Source organism: Microcaecilia unicolor, chromosome 6 (assembly GCF_901765095.1).
Source record: "Microcaecilia unicolor chromosome 6, aMicUni1.1, whole genome shotgun sequence".
NCBI classification, from domain to species: domain Eukaryota; kingdom Metazoa; phylum Chordata; class Amphibia; order Gymnophiona; family Siphonopidae; genus Microcaecilia; species Microcaecilia unicolor.
In genome coordinates, this window is record NC_044036.1 from 84291037 (window position 1) to 84311370 (window position 20334).

At 43.1% G+C, this 20334-nt stretch overlaps 1 protein-coding gene across 4 annotated transcripts in view; it reads right to left on the reverse strand.

The window, feature by feature from the left end:
• Nucleotides 1-20334, reverse strand: part of RABGAP1L (RAB GTPase activating protein 1 like) — an 803631-nt gene that overhangs the window by 226960 nt on the left and 556337 nt on the right. For all 4 annotated transcript variants that reach the window (XM_030206422.1, XM_030206421.1, XM_030206423.1 and 1 more), the window contains one exon: nucleotides 10202-10243. In XM_030206422.1, the coding sequence (XP_030062282.1) occupies nucleotides 10202-10243 (42 nt within the window). The remainder of the gene's footprint in view (nucleotides 1-10201; nucleotides 10244-20334) is intronic.

Genomic DNA, 20334 nt, shown 5'->3' on the forward strand with positions numbered 1-20334 from the left:
AATGCACGTGCCTCCTTTACTTTATAGAATACTAGCTCAGCCACCTATATGTGCACATAAAAGTTGGGCATCAGCAGTTATGCCAGCCATATTGCTGGTGTAAGTTTTGACATCTAGGTGCCACAGACGCACACGTAACTTATAGTATTCTCTAAGTTACGCACATGAGTGTCAGCTCTGCCCACATGTACGCCCCTCACAAATATGTGCTATACAAATTAAGTGGGTATTTACAAAGTAGTTTATAGGCGGAATTTTGGCATCAGAATGGAGTCTAAAATCTCACTCCTACAACTGGGTAACTTGACAGCTCTGCCCTACCAAGGTCTGAGATCAGGTAGAAGTGATCCTTGAGGAAGAGGTGTGAGCATCCTCCAATTTCAAACCCTCCACAGACTGACTTAGCTCTGTCTGGGTACCTGTACTCTGGAAAGAGAGTAAGGAAGAAAGAGACCAACACTCCTTGATCCTATGGGAACTATTTTACCTCTGATGTGAACGCTGTGTACCTGCTCACCAAAGTAGGGTTACCATATGACTGTGTTTCCCAGGATATGTCCTCCTTTCCAGGGCACGGTTGAGCATCTGGACGGTTTTCTTTATTTTGATAGTCCAATTTCTGGGTAACGAGCGCCACACAGTTGCAGACACATACATATGTGCCAGTATTTAATATTTTTGTGTCCTCTTTTTTTTTGTCTCCACAAACATGGTAACCCTACACCAAAGCAGCTGCAAATACTTGTTTTAGTCTGTGATACAAAAAAGACGTGAGCCCAATCCAAATCTACAAAACTGTTTGTGAAATTCTTTTTTCCAGACCATCAATTTTAACACAGGTGCTCCCTCTAATGGTGGAACTTAGAATAGTTTTAACATTCTAAATAAACTGGATTTCATTGTACTCCTGTGTGAATCCTTGAAATATAAAGCAGTTTTTCTTTCAACCTAAAGGCTGCTGTTTTCTGTTCTGGCTCTCTATGTACTGAAAGCATCTTCAACAAATGTGCCTTTCCTACCAGAGAACATTGTTGAGGCTAGTGATTTAGCCAAGTTTAACAAAGATTTGATCAAGTTTCTAGAGGGCAGATCCATTAATTGTTATGTAGCTAGATAACCTAAAGTGTCTCTTCTTCCTGCTTCTGGGCATGTGCTACAGAAAATATGGTTCCTGCTTTTTCTTCAAAAAAGCAGTAAACAAATAAATACTTTCAAGTTACCTGAATGGATCATTGGTCTGACCAGTTTAGCACTTATGTTCTTATTAATTTAGATTTTGCTCACACCTTTTTCAGTAGTAGCTCAAGGTGAGTTACATTCAAGTACACTAGATATTTCTCTGTCCCAAGAAGGCTCACAATCTAAGTTTGTACCTGAGGCAATGGAGGGTTAAGTGACTTGCCCAAGATCACAAGGAGCAGCAGTGGGATTTGAACTGGCCACCTCTGGATTGCAAGACTGATGCTCTAACCACTAGGCCACTCCTCCACTCTAGCCTATATGCAGAAAACAACTTTGATTTGGTATATCCTAACTGCCTGTGAATAATTATTTATTACTGGGACTGTATAACATTCAACAATCATTTAAAAATATAAATACTTCAAGAACCGTCAATATGTCTTTGTTCCACATGCATTCAATGCAAACTTTGGAAAATAAGGTGAAATTCATTCATACCTGTTAATTTCCTTTTCTTGAATCCTTGTAAGCCAGTCCAAACAAATGGGTTGTGTCCCCCCAACCAGCATAAAAAAGTAGAGAACCTGAACTCTTCCAGTGACAATACCAGTTTAAGGGGTAGTGCCGGCTGAAACACTTCAATATGCCAATGCAAAAGTAGATAATGTGAAATTTCCAAAACAATTTTTTCTTCAAACCATATAGGGAACTAACAACAAAATTTTCTCTCCAGAAGAAACTGCGTATACTCTAAGCATTTAGACTGAAGTAAGAGAACAAAGAACTGCTAAGAATGTGTCCCGTCCCCCCCGTGCCGGGAAGGGGCATTTTTGAAAGGACGTCCAAGTCAGAATGTCCCAAAAATATGTGAGATGGACGTCCATACACTAGAAATGTTCAGCATGAACATCCATCTTACAAACTGGAATGCTGAAATTATGAATAAATGGGGGGGGGGGGGGGGGGCAAGGGATATGGACGTCTGTATGGCAGCATTCTTTGAAAATGGTCACACAGACATCCATTCAGAGCAGAGGGGTAGCCTAGTGGTTAGTGCAGTAGGTTGTGAATCAAGGGACTCAGGTTCAAATCCCATTTTAATTATTATTTTATAATTGTGAATCCTCCAGGAACAGCAACATACCTACTTTACTGAATGTACACCATTTCTATAGCCTTTAGGTTTGCAGGTGGCTTGTATACTTAACTACAGTAGATATTTTTCTGTTTTTTGAGGGCACAAAAAAAAGATCTGAACTGGGATTTGAACCTGGGTCCTTAGTTTACAGTCTACTGCACTAAACTGCTAGGCTACTCCTGCTTTGCTAAGAATGCACATAATACTTGAAGCTGTCATAGAGCCTTTTTCGGTTTCACTTTCAGGGGAGATGAGGGGGGGGGGGGACAGCAGCCACTGGGGGATTAAAGAGTAGTCATGCCTTAATCCCTCCAGTGGACAGCTGCTCAATCAGGGCATCTTTTTGTACCCTAGACGTGCCTGAAACAGGACAAAATAAGGACGCCCTTTTTAGACATAAGACATTTCTTACTCTTCAGCAATCGCTCTTGAACATCCAGATTTCAGCACCTCCCTAATCCCGCCCACAACGTGCTCCCTTGCTATGTGGACATACTGCAGTTTTGGATGTCCCTTTTCTGCTTTTGAAAAATTGATACTTGAACGTTTCAAGCAAATGGACGTCCATTTCGGCCTTTTGAGATGTACATATGCTTTGAAAATTAGAGCCATAGCCTTCTAGGGTGAGACCAGAACTGGCCTAGTAGGATTCAAGGAAAGGAAATTAACAGTATGAAAAATGTCATCTTTCTTTTTATCTCTCTAGATCAGTCCAAATGAATTGGATGTGCAAAAGCAGTACCTCATAGAGCAGAGGAAAACAAAGAGCCCTGAATGACTGCTATGCCACAGGACATCTTGCCCTTAGCCATATTAATCTTGTAATGCTTACAAAGGAATGAAGTGACTACCAACTGTCATCCTTCAAATGTCATCCAGGGTAGCTGCCTGCTCCTTGGCCCAGGAAGTTACCTGTGTCCAGATGTACTGAGCCTAGAGTTCCATTGGAACAGGTTTTCCGTGAAGGATAAAGCCCACTGCAATTGTCTCCTTAATCCACCGTGTTACAGAGGACTTTGAAGCCAGTCCTCCCCTCTATGGGCCCTGAAATTAAACATACCCCCCTAATACTATATAGTGTGGTCAGGGGTGTTATGCACATGGGTTACAGAATATTAGCATTTACACCAGCCATTGAGCTAATGTAAGCCTAAAGTTAGGCACATAAATACAAACTTACACTAATATTCTGTAATGGCAATTGCATGCAATTGCTGTTATAGAATTCATGTTTAGCGCACATTATCCTGGCGCCTAACTTTAGGTGATCTATACAGAATTACCCCCTATATGGATAGTGCCACTTGAACTTCTTACAGACCATCCTGACATGACCTGGCTAGTGCCACGGCAAAACAAGGGTGAAGCATGGGCATTCCATCTACCTATAAAGATAGCCAGCAATATTTAGCTGCCACCCGTGTAGCTAAACAGATTAATCTAGGCCACCAAATGGTTGGGCAAAATTAAACAGCTTAATTATACAGATAGCGGCTGAATATTGCTGCTAAATATGTGAAGGATAATTCTACAACCTAGGTGCCCACATCTATCTGTGCATTACATGAAGAAGCAAGAAGGGCACTCAGGGAGGACAAGGCCAAAGGGAGAGACAATGGAATCTTTGCTTTGGTCTTTACGGAAGAAGGTGTACCATTTTCAAGGGTGACAATGCGGAGGAACTGAAAGAAATCTCAGTGAACATGGAAGACGTACGACAAGTTAAAAAGTGATAAATCACCTGGACCAGATTGTATACACCCCAGGGTACTGAAAGAACTCAACCATGAAATTGCTGATCTGCTGTAAGTGATCTGTAATCTATTGTTAAAATTGCCTGTAGTACCTGAAGATTGGAGGGTGGCCAATGTAACGACAACTTTTAAAGAGTTCCCAGGGTGATCCGGGAAATTATACACCAGTAAGCCTAACTTCAGTGCTCAGCAAAATAGTGGGAACTATTATAACGAATAAAATTATGGAACACACAGACAAACATGGTTCAATTGGACAGAGTCAGCATGGGTTCAGTCAAGGGAAGCCTTTTCTCACCAATTTGCTTCATTCCTTTGAAGGTGTGACATTCCTCATGAGAGTCTTCTGAGAAAATTAAAAAGTCATGGGATAGGAGGCAATGTTCTTCTGTGGGTTAGGAATTGGTTATTGGGCAAAAAACAGAAGGTAGGGTTAAATGGCCATTTTTCTCAATGGAGGAGGGTGAATAAGTGGAGTGCCGCAGGGATCTATACTGGGACCAGTGCTATTTAACGTATTTATAAATGATCTGAAAATTGAAGACAAGTGAGGTGATAAAATTGGCAGATGACACAAAATTAATCAAAGTTATCAAAACACTTGCAGACTGTGAAAAATTGAAGGAAAACCTTAGGAAACTGGAAGACTGGGCATCCAAATAGCAGATGAAATTTAATGTGGACAAATGGAAGTTGTGCACATTGGGAAGAATAATACAAATCATAGCTACCTGATGCTGGGGTCCACCATAGGAGTCAGCACTCAAGAAAAAGATCTAGGTGTCATTGTAGGCAATACCCTGAAATCTTCAGCCCAGTGTGTGGCAGCGGCCAAAAAAGCAAACAGGATGCTAAGAATTATTAGGAAAGGGATGCAAAATAAGACCAAGAATATTATAATGCCTGTGTATCGCATGGTGCGACCTCACTTTGAGAATTACATTCAATTCTGGTCACCATATCTCAAAAAAGATATAGCAGAATTAAAAAATTCAAAGAAGAGAGACCAAAATGATAAAGGGGATGGAACGCCTCTCATCTGAGGAAAGGCTAAAGAGATTAGGGCTCTTCTACCTGGAAAAGAGACAGCTGAGAGGGGATATGTTTGAGGTCTACAAAATCCTGAGTGGTATAGAACAGGTAAAAATGAATCACTTTTTCGCTTTCAAAAAGTACAGAGACCACTGGACACTCAGTGAAATTACATAGAAATACTTTTTAAAACAAATAGGAGGAAATATTTTTTTCACTCAAAGAAAAGTTAAGATCTAGAACTCTTTGCTGGAGGATGTGGTAACAGCAGTTAACATATCTGGATTAAAAAAAGGTCTGGCCAAGTTCTTGGAAGAAATCTCCATAGTCTGTTATTAAAATAGAAAAGGGGAAGCCACTGCTTGCCCTGGGATTGGTAGCATGGAATGTGATACTATTTGGGTTTCTGGCAGGTACTTGTGACTTGAACTGGTCACTTTTCAAAGAAGGATACTGGGCTAGATGAACCATTGGTCTGACACAATATGGCTATTCTTATGCATAAATATTTAGAATTGTTATACTTCGGGGTGTGAGCCCTTAGTTCGTAGTGAAACCTCAAAAGACCAATTTCTGACTAGCAGACCACGAGGCTGGCCCAAGGCGATCCTCACATACAGTAAATATACTGGAACTGGAGTACTAATAGAGATGAAGTGTCAAGAAGCAAATGGCCAGGCTGCGATCACTCACAGAAGCTAGTGGCTTCTCAGGAACCCACTTGCGCACACACACAGCAGATGGAAGCTATACTGCAACTCACTCACACACACAGCTGGAAGCTGTACTGGAATCCACTCATGAACACAGCAGCGGGAAGCTGTACTGGAAGCCACTCACACATAGCAGTGGCTGGAAGCTGTACTGGAATCCGCTCACACATAGCAGGGGCTGGAAGCTGTACTGGAAGTCACTCACACACAGCAGCAGGTGGAAGTTGTACTCTCCCGGTCAGAGCAGGCAGGATGAAGGCGCCTCACAACCCTACCAGAGCAAAGCAGCAACTAGGGGCGGCTAACAACGCAAGAACGCTGAAGCCCGAGTCCAGCAGCATTAAATGCCTGGCTGCAACACCTCTGGGTTCGGCGTCTGACGTTACTATGGCTGGCATGCTGGAGTCTTGCCTACGAAGTCCTGGTGCACCCCGGAACAGTGGTGAATGGCTCCACCAGGGGTCCGCCAACAGAAGGGCACAGCTCCAGGATCACGGTAAGACCGTGACAAGAATAAAGGCTCTTATGTGCATAATTGCAAAAATTCTGCAAATATCTGCTTAACTTACATGAAAGGCAATTGTATGAGTGCTTGTAGTTGATTCCCAAACTTTTTTTCTGTGGTGGAACCTAAAATATTTTTCATACACCAAGGAACCCCATTTCCTCCCCCTCCTCCCCCCCCAACACAAGGAACCCCCCTCCTGGAACCACGTAGGACTCCCACCCATCCCCCAGGCCTACCATATTTATTGGTGGGTCTAGAGGGAGGGGGCAGGTGCAATCCCCAGTCACTCCTGCCCATGCTGGCTCTGATGACAAAATGGTTGCCTGCCAGGACCTCCCATGGAGATCCCAGAAGCAATTTTGAAATTGGAACTTGCAGCAGGAGCTATCCACAATACTCCTACCCATGTTGGCTCTAATCTCAAAATGGCTACAGGGACCTCCATTAGCAGTCTTGCGAGACTCCCACGGGAGGTCTCAGCAGCCATTTTGTCAGTGGAGCCAGCATGAACAGGAGCGACTGGCGATCACTCTTGCACCAACTCATGAAGAATCCTTGTAGAGAGTTCACGGAACCTAGTTTGAGAATCACTGGTATAAGTGCTATGGCATGCATGTGCAAGGGGGGGGGGCGTACATATAGAAACAGCATGGGCAAGCCATGGGTGTGGCACCAACTTATGCATGTAACTTATAGAATACTACAATTTTTTTTTGTTACATTTGTACCCCATGCTTTCCCACTCATGGCAGGCTCAATGCGGCTTACATGGGGCAATGGAGGGTTAAGTGACTTGCCCAGAGTCACAAGGAGCTGCCTGTGCCTGAAGTGGGAATTGAACTCAGTTCCTCAGGGCCAAAGTCCACCACCCTAACCACTAGGCCACTCCTCCACTCCCTGGTGTACTTTGGTGTGCCAACTTATGCCAGTCATAGACTTGGTGTAGGTGGTCACGCCTAAATGTAAAACCAGTATTCTATTACAGAATCTTGGCATCAAGATGCCTTTAAAGAATTAGAGTTTGGCAAGCATCATCAAATCGCATAACTTGAGGTGCCAAGTTACAGAATTGCTCTGATAGTGACAGAAGTTATTGTGATGACTATGAACGATTTGTCGCCAACGAGAACACTTGCCATGTTCTTCTATGCTGTTCTTTGCAATAACAGATTTGATTATGTCCCCTTTAACGAAGATAGTGAATAGGTTTTTGCAGGATGGGTTGTAACCAGATAGTTTAAAGCAAGCTGCAGTGAAACATTTGTTTAAAAAGACTGCTTTAGATCTTACGTTGCTGACTAGTTATAGACCAATATCGGATTTGCCATTTTTGGCAAAGGTAATTGAGAAGGAGGTATCGAAACAGCTGATGGTACATGCAGAGAAATTGCAGTTGCTGGATGATCATCAATATTTATTTATTTATTGCATTTGTATCCCACATTTTCCCACCTTTTTGCGGGCTCAGTGTGGCTTAATATGGGTTTAGAAAAGATCATAGTGTAGAATTTTTATTACTGTGACTGGTAGATGAACTGTGAGTTGGAACAGATCAGAATCTTATATTTTGTGTGGTAAGATTGGGCATTGTCTCAGCCTTTGGTATGGTTATTATCAATATTTCATTGAAAAAATTGTTTGAGATGGATTTGCGAGGCTCACAGGCTTATTTTTGAAAGAGAAGGGCACCCATCTTTCGACACAAATCGGAAGATGGGCTTCCTTCTCCCAGGGTGGCCCAAATCAGCATAATCGAAAACCGATTCTGGGCGTCCTCAACTGCTTTCCATCGTGGGGACGACCAAAGTTCATGGTGGCGTGTCGGAAGCATAGCAAAGGTGGGACTGGGGCGTGCTTAACACATGGGTGTCCTCGGCAGATAATGGAAAAAAGAAGAGAGTCCCTGACAAGCACTTGGGCGACTTTACTTGGTCCTTTTTTTGTTACGACTAAGTCACAAAAATGTGCCCTAAATGACCAGATGACCACCGGAGGGAATCGGGGATGACCTCCCCTTATTCCCTCAGTGGTTACTAACCCCCTCCCACCCTAAATTTTTTTTTTTTTAATATTTTTTCCAGCCTCTATGCCAGCCTCAAATATCATACCCAGCTCCATGACAGCAGTATGCAGGTCCCTGGAGCAGTTTTAGTGGGTACTGTAGTGCACTTCAGGCAGGCGGACCCAGGCCCATCTCCCTCTTCCACTTGTGGTGGTAAATGTGAGCCCTCCAAAACCCACCAGAAACCCACTGTACCCACATCTAGGTGCCCCCCTTCATCCCTAAGGGCTATGGTAGTGGTGTACAGTTGTGGGGAGTGGGTTTTGGGGGCTCAGCACACAAGGTAAGGGAGCTATGCACCTGGGAGCTTTTTCTGAAGTCCACTGCAATGCTCCCTAGGGTGCCCGGTTGGTGTCCTGGCATGTCAGGGGAACCAGTGCACTACGAATGCTGGCTCCTCCCACGGCCAAAGGGCTTGGATTTGGTAGTTTCTGAGATGGGTGTTCCCAGTTTCCATTATCGCTGAAAACCGGGGACGACCATCTCTAAGGACGACCATCTCTAAGGTCGACCTAAATGTTGAGATTTTGGCGTCCCCGACCGTATTATCGAAATGAAAGATGGACGCCCATCTTGTTTCGATAATACGGGTTTCCCCGTCCCTTCATGGGACGTCCTCAGGAAAACGTGGGCGCCCCTCTCAGTGTAGCAATGGTTTGATTCCTATCTACATGGGAGAACATTTCGAGTTAAAACACAATCTTCTGTTTCTGATCAGATTTTGATAAGTTGTGGTGTGCCACAGAGTTTGGCATTGTCAGCTTTACTTTTTAATCGTTTTTGGTGTCACTGAATTCGGTATTTCAGGAATTCAAAGTTTCATATGCAATTTTTTTTCTGGTTCAGGAAGGTTTGGTGGATTTGAATCTGAGATTTAAGGAATGCCTTTATAAAATTAATAGTGCGGGGCAGACTTATACAGTCTGTGCCAGAGCCAGTGGTGGGAGGCGGGACTGGAGGTTGGGAGGCAGGGATAGCGCTGGGCAGACTTATACGGTCTATGCCAGAGCCGGTGGTTGGGAGGCGGGGCTAGTTCTGGGCAGACTTATATACACAAAAGTAGCACACATGAGTTGTCTTGTTGGGCAGACTGGATGGACCGTGCAGGTCTTTTTCTGCCGTCATCTACTATGTATGTTACTATTGTAAGTTTTTATGGTTTTATTATGTTTCTTAATTTTGTAACTTGCTTTGGTTAATGTAGGAAATAAATGTAAAAGATTAAAATATGAATACATAGCTAAATATTTGCAAGGAGGGCATACACAGGGGTGGAGAGGCAGGGCTGTCACTTACACAGGTAAACTACAAGAATACTATAATTTATGCAGGTTCCTGGCGCTTTTAGGTGCTCAGATTTACGCCAGCTCCAAGGCTGCTGTATATGCAGATGCCTAAATGTTAGGCGATTGATACCGGGTTACACTAGTATTCTAAAGATGCCTAGGTTCCATTATACAAAAGACTTTTATTGCACACCATTGGGGCACCTAAATGGAGATGCCCAGTTACAGAATTACTTACACAGTGATGCCGAATATATGTACATTTTTTAAACATTGCAGCCACTATTAAAAAAAAAACTGATGATGATGAGGTTTAAATATTGACTCATTTACAATTTTGTTTGATGGTTGCTTCTCCAAGATTCTATAGTTGGGCCAGCTAATTTCTCCATGTATAAAATGTATTGACCAATATTCTGTGGGATGTCTGCCATATGAGGGAAGGACAAGATGGAATAAGGAGAGATGTCTGGGATGTGAAAATGAAGATAAAAGGAGAGTGGTTCTAAAATTAGCCATGTCTTACCTTTAGGAGGGCCAACGCCACATGAAAGATTATGCTCAGACCCTGGAAACAAAAGAAAAGAATTTTATTACACCAGGACTAAGGCTTTCATCATCTGCTCTGTTTAAAGTCTATGAAAATTCCCAAAGGAATAAAAACTCAGTCACCAGAGAGGATAAATATGCAAATATATTTAGAAAAAGGTTTGATACACTAAGAGGGGGATAATCGAACGGCGCCAGACATCTCCATGGCCGGCCATCTCCGAGGACGGCACCGCGAAGGAGCAGAGCCAACCGTATTTTCAAAAAAGATGGCCGGCCATGTTTTTTTTCGATAATACGGTTGGGGCCGCCCAAATGTCAGAGATGGCCGAGTTTGAGATGGTCGGCCTCGGTGTTTGCCCATAATGGAAACCGAAGCTGGCGATCTCAAACCCGAACAAATCCAAGGCATTTGGTCGTGGGAGGGTCCAGGATTCGTAGTGCACTGGTCCCCCTCACATGCCAGGACACCAACCGGGCATCCTAGGGGGCACTTCTAAAAAGTAAAAAAAATAAATAAAAATAGCTTCCAGGTGCATAGCTCCCTTACCTTGGGTGCTGAGCCCCCCAAAACTCACTCCCCACAACTATACACCACTACCATAGCCCTAAAGGGTGAAGGGGGGCACCTACTTGTGGGTATAGTGGGTTTTTGGGGGGGGGGGGGTTGGAGGGCTCCCATTTACCACAAGTGTAAAAGTTAAGGGGGGTGGGCCTGGGTCCGCCTGCCTGAAGTCCACTGCACCCACTAAAATTGCTCCAGGGACCTGTATACTGCTGCGATGGACCTGAGTATGACATTTAAGGCTGGCATAGAGGCTGGCAAAAAAGTTTTCAAAGTTGTTTTTTTGAGTGTGGGAGGGGGTTAGTGACCACTGGGGGAGTCAGGGGAGGTGATCCCCGATTCCCTCTGGTGGTCATCTGGTCAGTTCCGGCACTTTTTTGGGACTTGGACCTGAAAAAAAAGGGTCCAAATAAAGCAGACCAAATTCTCGTGAAGGCCGGCTTTCTTTTTTCCATTATCAGGTGAAGCTGGCCATCTCAACGCACGCCCCCGTCCCGCCTTCGCTACCATGCCGACATGACCCCTTGAACTTTCGCCGGCCCCGCGACAGAACGCAGTTGAAGCTGGCCAAAATCGGCTTTCGATTATACCGATTTGGCCAGCTTCAGGAGATCACCGGCCATCTCCTAATTTGTGTCGGAAGATGGCCGGCGATCTCTTTTGAAAATCAGGCCCTAAGTGATATCGTCAAAGGGCAGTAAAATAAATTAAGGAAAATGAGATGAGCAGCTGTTAGGAGAGCCGGTGCAGAAGCTGGCTTCCGAGTTGCTTGGAGATTGGAGTATTATTTGACTGTTTTGTACCACAGTAGTTTAGCATGTGCAGTGATCGTGCACCAAGAGATTTTAAGTGTGACCTGGCTTTATGCATTTTGGCGTCTGCTGAGCTATATCTTGGTATATACTGTAGTAATTTGTATTTGCTTAGCTCACACCATTCTTTATTAATTTTAGTGGAAAGTAGCAGTATTACTAGTTCACGGAGCTGACTTTGCAAATTTTATACGTTTTTACTAAATCAGCCTCTTAGAGCCCTGTTTACTAAGCTGTGCTGTAGGCACGCTAACGATAGAGAATGGCTCCTCAGAAGCTTAGCGGAGATTGGGTGGCAGCACCGGTGGTTGGGAGGCGGGGCTAGTACTGGGCAGACTTCTATGGTCTGTGCCCTGAAAACGGTAAGATACAAATCAAGATCGGGTATACATATAAAGTAGCAGATATGAGTTTATCTTGTTGGGCAGACTGGATGGACTGTACAGGTATTTTTCTGCCGTCACCTACTATGTTACTAGCCTGCTTATTTTCGAAAGAGACAGGCGCCCATCTTCTGACACAAATCGGAACATGGGCGCCCTTCTCTCAGGTGCGGCCAAATAAGCATAATCGAAAGCCAATTTTGGCCACCCTCAACTGCAGTCCGTCACAGGAGTGGCCAAAGTTTAAGGGGGCGTGTCGGGAGCGTAGCAAAGGTAGGAATGGGCATGGTTAATACATGGGCGCCCTCAGCCGATAATGGAAAAAAGGAGGGCGGCCCTGACGAGCGTTTGGCTGACATTACTTGGTCCATTTATTTTCAGGACCAAGCCTCAAAAAGGTGTCCAAGCTGACCAGATGACCACCCGAGGGTATCGGGGATGACCTCCCCTTACTCCCCCAGTGGTCACCAACCCCCTCCCACCCAAAAATAAAATTAAAAAACATTTTTTTGCCAGCCTCTATGCCAGCCTCAAATGTCATACCCAGTTCCATCACAGCAGTATGCAGGTCCCTGGAGCAGGTTTTAGTGGGTACTGCAGTGCACTTCAGGCAGGTGGACCCAGGCCCATTCCCCCCCCCCCCCCCACTTGTTACACTTGTGATGGTAAATGGGAGCCTTTCAAAACCCACCCGAAAGCCACTGTACCCACATCTAGGTGCCCCCGTTACCCTTTAAGAGCTATGGTAGTGGTGTACAGTTGTGGGGAGTGGGTTTTCGTGGGGGGGGGGGGGGGTTGGAGGGCTCAGCATACAAGATAAGGAAGCTATGCACCTGGGAGCAATTTCTGAAATCCACTGCAGTGCCCCCTAGGGTGGCCGGTTAGTGTCCTGGCATGTGAAAGGGACTAGTGCACTACAAATGCTGGCTCCTCCCACGACCAAATGGCTTGGATTTGGCCGGTTTTGAGATGGCCAGTCTTGGTTTCCATTATCGGCGAAAACCGAAGCCGGCCATCTCTAAGTCTGGCAATCTAAACATTTAGGTCGACCATCTCTAAGGTTGACCTAAATGTTGAGATTTGTCCGGCCCCGACCGTATTATCGAAACGAAAGATGGCCACCCATCTTGTTCGATAATACGGTTGGCTCCGCCCCTTCCCGGGGCCGTCCCCGGAGATGGGCGCCCTTAGAGATGGGTGCCCCCATTCTATTAGGCCCCTCCACGTTACTATGTTACTTGAAAATGGTGGAGAAGAATGGTGTGGGTTGCCCCAACTATCTCACCTTTACTTATGATTCAAGGTAACCCAGATTTTGTCACACAGATAAGCAAATCAGGCTTTCATTTCTATGGTTGCTATACAAACAGTTGTGGTTTCAAATTTTAAAGAAATTAAAGAAACATGCCAATCAAAAGTTGCTATGATCCCTGCAAAATGCTTTGGATCTAAAGTGTAAACATCCCTATGTTTTGTCCACTAAAAGCAATATTAAAAAAAAAAAAAGAACAAGGAGAATAAGGGATTATCTTCTGATGATTTTAGGTAGCCAAATAGATGGCGGAAAAAGTTAAAGGAATGTTTGAATGAAAAAGGAGAGGAATAGCCAGGAACTAAACTAAGGTGCTAATTAGAGCTGTTCTGTATATCATATTTTTCTGTTCAGCAGAATACGAATACCGAATACAAATAATGGGCATTGAGCTTTAACATAACAAATAATAAAAGAAGCAACGTGAAATCAGAAATCAAGGGGCTCATTTTCAAAGTACTTTGATTTACAAAGTTCCAAGGTTAATATGTAACTTTGTAAGCCTAAGTGCTTTGAAAATTCGCCTCTAAGTGTTTATTTCAGGAGGATTTAGCACAGTAGAGACCCGGATTAGTTGAATTTGAATTTAAATCACTATTCGTCCAAATACAAAGAAATGTATTCAAGGCACTGTTTGGGGTTGAATTGAATCGAATAGGAACATTCAGTACAGCCCTAGGGATAATGTCTTTCTAAGTCTCTGGTGAGAGCTCATTGGAAGTACAGTGTGCAATGTACACACTTTTGCAACTACTAAAATGGTCAAAGGTTTTCATCATAAAGCTTATGGGAACAAGCTTAGATATATGTAAGAATATCATTGAAAAGTGGGGGAGGGGAGCTATAATAGAGGCATTTAAATAACTCCAGGATAGAAATGTAGATGGAACAGGGCTCATTCACTGGAATGGAAATTCTGGAATAAGGCTTCAAAGGATGAGGATGAAAGACAGTAGATCTGAGAAGTTGGTGTGAATGACAGGCTGAATAGGCCATGGTCTTTCTGTGCATTCATGGTCTGTTTCTATGCTTCTACGCCAAAGAAAAGAAAATAATTCATTGTGTTAACCTTTTCTTTTTTAATTATCCTTTTACAGAATTTAGCAGCAATTTACTAGCTTAAATATCAATTCTTGTTTAATATTTAAAACATATAGCTTGAATAGAGTTCACAGTAATCAAATGCTGTAAATCCTCATATTTAATATATCACAAAGTACTGTATGGTCTTAAACCCACATCATCTTTATCAAGTAAAGTATTAATGCAAACCCTATTTAATATAATTTAGTTGTTGTACAATAATCAAATATTCTCTCTCCACTAGAGGTCACCAGTATACTAGGGGAAAAAAAACACTACAGGACTTAAGTCAATTTTTAGAAACCAGTAATTTGGGTTTGCTATGACAAAACATGTGATGACTAATGCAACCAAAGCTTCTTGGTTTCTTAATTAGTTTTTGACAATTTCTATATTTTTTCTTTCAACCATGAAAGTGTAGAGCTTGCTGTGTAGATCAAGAAAACATATGTCTATTTCAATGTATTTTTTTTAGACAACAGAATATAAAAGATGCATAAAGGAAAAGGGGGTGATTTTATAACCACCTACAGTGGTGAAAGTATACACATGCCTTTCAATTCGATGACTTTGCAGGAATTTAAAATTAAAGGTATGTGTGCTTTCACGAGGAAAGCTATCTCAGGAGAACTACTCATGCACATTTTTAAAATAATATTTTTATTACAGCAAAATCTGTATAAAACACTCAGCAGAACAACATATTTGACAATTCCCTTCCCAAAACGCCACAACGTCTCTCTCAGTTGTCCATACATCCACTGCGCAATTCTAAAGATCACAATGTTTTCCACACTCGTGAGGTTTGCTTCTCCTTCTTTGCCCTATTTTTCACATCTTCCATTTTATTTTTATCACTTTTAGCAAGAAAAAAAAAGACCCTTCCCATCCCCACTTTCTCCTTCTCCTCCCCTTCCTAGTCCTATTCCCCTTTCCCCTCTGTTTTTTACTCCAGTTAGTGGAGAAACACTGCTCAGCTAACTGTTGTTCTTGGGGTACTGGTAACTGACCATAAAACCTCTTCTACACTTCAACATACCGCTCTGGCACTACTTTTCCAGCATACTTCACAACCAAGCATTCCAATTCCATTAGCATTGTCATTTATGTGAAGCAGAGACTCTACATGTTTTAATCCATTTAATATGTTCTTCCTTGCCACTTTCATTCTCAGGCTCACAACCATGCACTCACCTTTCAATTTCACCCTCCACATAACTTTGCTTAAAAGTAAACTCTCCCCTTGATCTGGAATCTGATAATCTAAATACCCCTCTAAAGTTTCCCTCACCTCATTCCAAAATTGCTAAAGGGCAGGAAACTGTAAGAAAACGTGGAGGGGCATTTTCGATTGGGGACACCCATCTCTAAGGGTGCCCATCTCTGAGGACGGTGCCGCGAAGGGGCGGGGCTGACCATATTATCGAACGAGATGGGCGTCCATCTTTCGTTTCAATAATACGGTTGGGGGCGCCCAAATCTCAACATTTAGGTCAACATTAAAGATGGTTGACCTAAATGCTGAGATCGCTGGATTTAGAGATGGGCGCACTTGGTTTTCGCCGATAATGGAAACCGATGGCGCCCATCTCAAAAACGAATAAATACAAGGCATTTGGTTGTGGAAGGGGCCAGGATTCGTAGTGCACTGGTCCCCCTCACATGCCAGGGCACCAACTGGGCACCCTAGGGGGCACTACAGTGGACTTCGCAAATTGGTCCCGGGTGCATAGCTCCCTTACCTTGGGTGCTGAGCCCCCCAAAACCCACTCTCCACAACTATACACCACTACCATAGCCCTAAGGGGTGAAGGGGGGCACCTACATGTGGGTACAGTGGGTTTCGGGTGTGTTTTGAAGGGCTCCCATTTTCCACCACAAGTGTAAAAGGTAGGGGGGGGATGGGCCTGGGTCCGCCTACCTGAAGTCCACTGCAATCACTAAAACTGCTCCAGGGACCTGTATACTGCTGCGATGGGCCTGAGTATGACATTTGAGGCTAGCATAGAGGCTGGCAAAAAAAGTTTTAAAAGTTGTTTCTTTGAGGGTGGGAGGGGGTTAGTGACCACTGGGGGAGTCAGGGGAGGTGATCCCCGATTCCCTCCGGTGGTCATCTGGTCAGTTCGGACACTTTTTTGGGACTTGGACCTAAAAAAAAAAGGGACCAAATAAAGTGGACCAAATTCTCGCCAGGGACGCCCTTCTTTTTTCCATTATCGGCTGAGGGCGCCCATCTCTTAAGCACGCTCCGGCACGCCCCTGTCCCGTTGTCACTACCCTTCCGACACGCCCCCGGGAACATTGGCCGTCCTGGAGACGGAAAGTAGTTGGAGCCGGCCAAAATCGGCTTTCGATTATACTGATTTTGCCAGCTTCAGGAGATGGCAGGCCACCTCCTTCGAAAATAAGCTGGATTGTATCCTAGCCACATTTCATATAATTGGCTGAACCTCTCAGTCATCTTTTATATCACTTTTGTGGGTCTACACAAAAATGATGGATTAACATTTTTGAATGTGGCATCAGCAATTACACTTGGCATGTCATGAAAATAAAGCTTCATATTCTTTTCAGTTATCTCTTGCCTTAGCTCTCCTTGCCAATATTAAACAAGTTTCCTAATAATTATCTTCCATCTTAAGTAGAGGAGTGTGTATAATTATCCAAACCTGCTTAACACTCCTGACAATACCATACCAATTGATCCCCCACTTCCCCCTAAGGGCATATTTCCTCTAGCAATTTCCATTCGTCTTTCCATTGTTCCTATAGTATCAGACCTGTAGGTAAGCATAAAGCTATCAATGGAGGAGTGGCCTAGTGGTTAGGGTGGTGGACTCTGGTCCTGGGGAACTGAGTTCAATTCCTACTTCAAGCACAGGCAGCTCCTTGTGACTCTGGGCAAGTCACTTAACCCTTCATTGCCCCAGGTACAAATAAGTACTTGTATATGTAAGCTGCATTGAGCCTGCCATGAGTGGGAAAGCACGGGGTACAAATGTAACAAAAAAAATAGATAGTTCAATATTTGACAGGTACCCCAATCTTTGATCATTTAAATCCCTAAAAACTTAAAGCCACTTCCGGAAACACATACAAAATGTTCCACCCAACATTCCTGGCAAACATTCCCCGTTACCACACAGAGGTGTCAAGGCAGACTAACATCCAACCCTCAACTTATTTTTCCACCAAAACTGTTACATCTGCATTGCTGACCATACTATAATGTTCTCTCCAATCTCACTAGGGAGTGCACCTGATCATGCATGTAAAACGTTAAGGGAGAATAAGGAGTCACTACTTCCTCCATCAGCCTCTGAAAATAACGTTTATATTGTCTTGTGTACCACTGCCATACACATCACATTTGACATGTCCTCTTATTTGGCTTCAAAATGGGCAGTTCCAATCCCTCTCATAACCCCTTTTTGATGCACATACATTGCTAACAGCTCCAATGTTAAGAACAACAACAAGGGTGACAGTGAATAACCCTGTCTAGTACCACCGCTACAAAAGATGTCACCACCCCACTAATAAGCAGCTGAGCACTCACTTATGAATACATTGGGTGGATTCAGCAAAACATCATTTCACCAAGACCCCACCATTCCAGAACCCATCACTTAACATTCTAGTTCACCTTATCAAATGCTTTCTCTACATCCAGACTCAACACCACTCCCTCATCCAGCAGAGACATATAGATGAGGAAATGCTAAAGAGGTCTGGGCTCTTCAGCTTGGAAAACAGAAGGCTTAGGGGGGATATGATTGAGGTCTACAAAATCCTGGGTGGTGTGGAGCAGCTGGAGGTGAATCAATTTTTCACTCATTCGAAACATACAAAGACCAGGAGATACTCAATGAAATTGCATGGAAACATATTTAAAACAAATAGGAGGAAATATTTTTCGCTCAAAGTATAGTTAAGCTCTGGAACTCATTGCTGGAGGATGTGGTAACAGTAGGTAGTATATCTGGGTTTTAAAAAGATTTGGACAAGTACCTGGAGGAAAAGTCCATAGTCCATGGGGGAAGCCACTGCTTGCCCTGGGATTGGTAGCATGGAATGGTGCTACTAATTGGGTTTCTGCCAGGTACTTGTGACCTGGATTGGCCATTGCTGGAAGCAGTATACTGGGCTAGATAGACCACTGGTCTGACCCAGTGTGACTGTTCCAATGTTGAATTAGGCAGTGGAAGTATATAGCCCTTGTAGCCACTTAAAAAAAAAAAAGAGGTACTGTATTTATGCCTGGATTCCATGTGGAAAGGAACTACTGTTTAAACAAACCTTATTTGGAATTTAACAATGAAGTATGTAAAAACCCAATTAGTAGCACCATTCCATGCTACCAATCCCAACACAAGCAGTGAACTTAATAATGAAGTATGGAAAAACCAGCAATTATAAGTTACAATGAAGAGTTCTAAGAAGCAAAAAGAAACCATCATAAAACTTGACAGAATCTCAAGCTCCTTCACTTACTTATTTTACCAGAACCATGAAGACACTTCATGAAGAAAAAAAGACTGAATGTCATATCAGTTTAAACAGCACCCTAGAAGTTATCTGTTTTTCCATGGTTTCTGACAAGCAGATACATAGTTAGCTCTTTATTGTAAATAATGGAAAAGGAATGATGAGACTATGAAAAGCATTTCCTCTGGATGTACAAGTTTATCCGATATGACATACTGGGAACATTTTATTTTCTTAATCTCCTCAAAATGACCTGAGGGGGCTTGTTAACCATTCTTTAATGAGTGATTTGTAGGACAACAGTGTCTCAAAAAAATCAAACACACAATCTCAGCAGTATCGAGGTGAATCTGTAAAGAGCCACCTAGATTTAGGCAGCAAGGACGTGCATAATGCTGTTATTATAGTCATTTATGCATGTATGTGAACACATCTGCATGTGAAGAAGTGTTTCTGGCTATGGCTGAATGGGATGGTGTGCACTTTACAGGTGGGCATTCACATGGGTGGAGTCTCAGCAGTGTGGGTGGGACACACAGTTAAGCACAAACATTACTGAACATTGTAACCTAGGTGGGTATATTCATAATCTAGGTGCAAGCATTTACACCAGCTCTAAGGCAGATGTAAGTACTCATATACTCTAAAATATAAGTGTATATTTATTTATAGGTGTACAAAGACCTTGCCTTTAGTTTACCCACCCATTTATTTATCCCAACTGACTCTGTACCACACACCTTGTCCCCATCTATATATCTGCAATTGGCCCTTCAGTTATATGGTGAGATGTATTGTAAAAAAGTATTCATATCATAGCAATGTTATTTGAATATTCTAATTGTGTGTTGCCATGATTTGGGTTCCTGCCAGGTACTTGTAACGTGGCTTGGCCACTGTTGGAAGCAGGATACTGGGCTAGATGGACCACTGGTCTGACCCAGTACGGCTACTCTTAAGTTCTTATTGGATATTCCATCAATATTATGCTTGCATCATATTATGTCTCTGTTATTTGAATTTCAGTGCTGTTAAATGTGTATATTTCTGATCCTGTTTCATGGCAGTCCTATTATTAGGTTTCAATTTGCTGTTTTCACGTTTTCCTCTTTCATTGTATTTATGTTTATTCTTGTACATTTTACTATTGTTATGCTACCAACAAAATTGTAAGTCTCATGTTAAACAGTAACTACTGTACACTGCCTAAGGTGAATCTCTTCATAAAGGTGGTTAATAAATCCCAACCAATAATGCTGGTATTCTATTAGGAAAAGTAGGCGCAAACTTTCCTTGATAGAATAGACATGTTCATGGTGCCCAAAAATAGGGGGGGGGGGGGCAAACACATCTGCGGAGAATGGCTTAGACTCCTACTTGTATATGTAACGTAGAGAATGCTGTATGTGTGCACTCCTGCTGTATTTATGCATGCACAGTGACACTATGACTGGAGTAGCTGCGGGA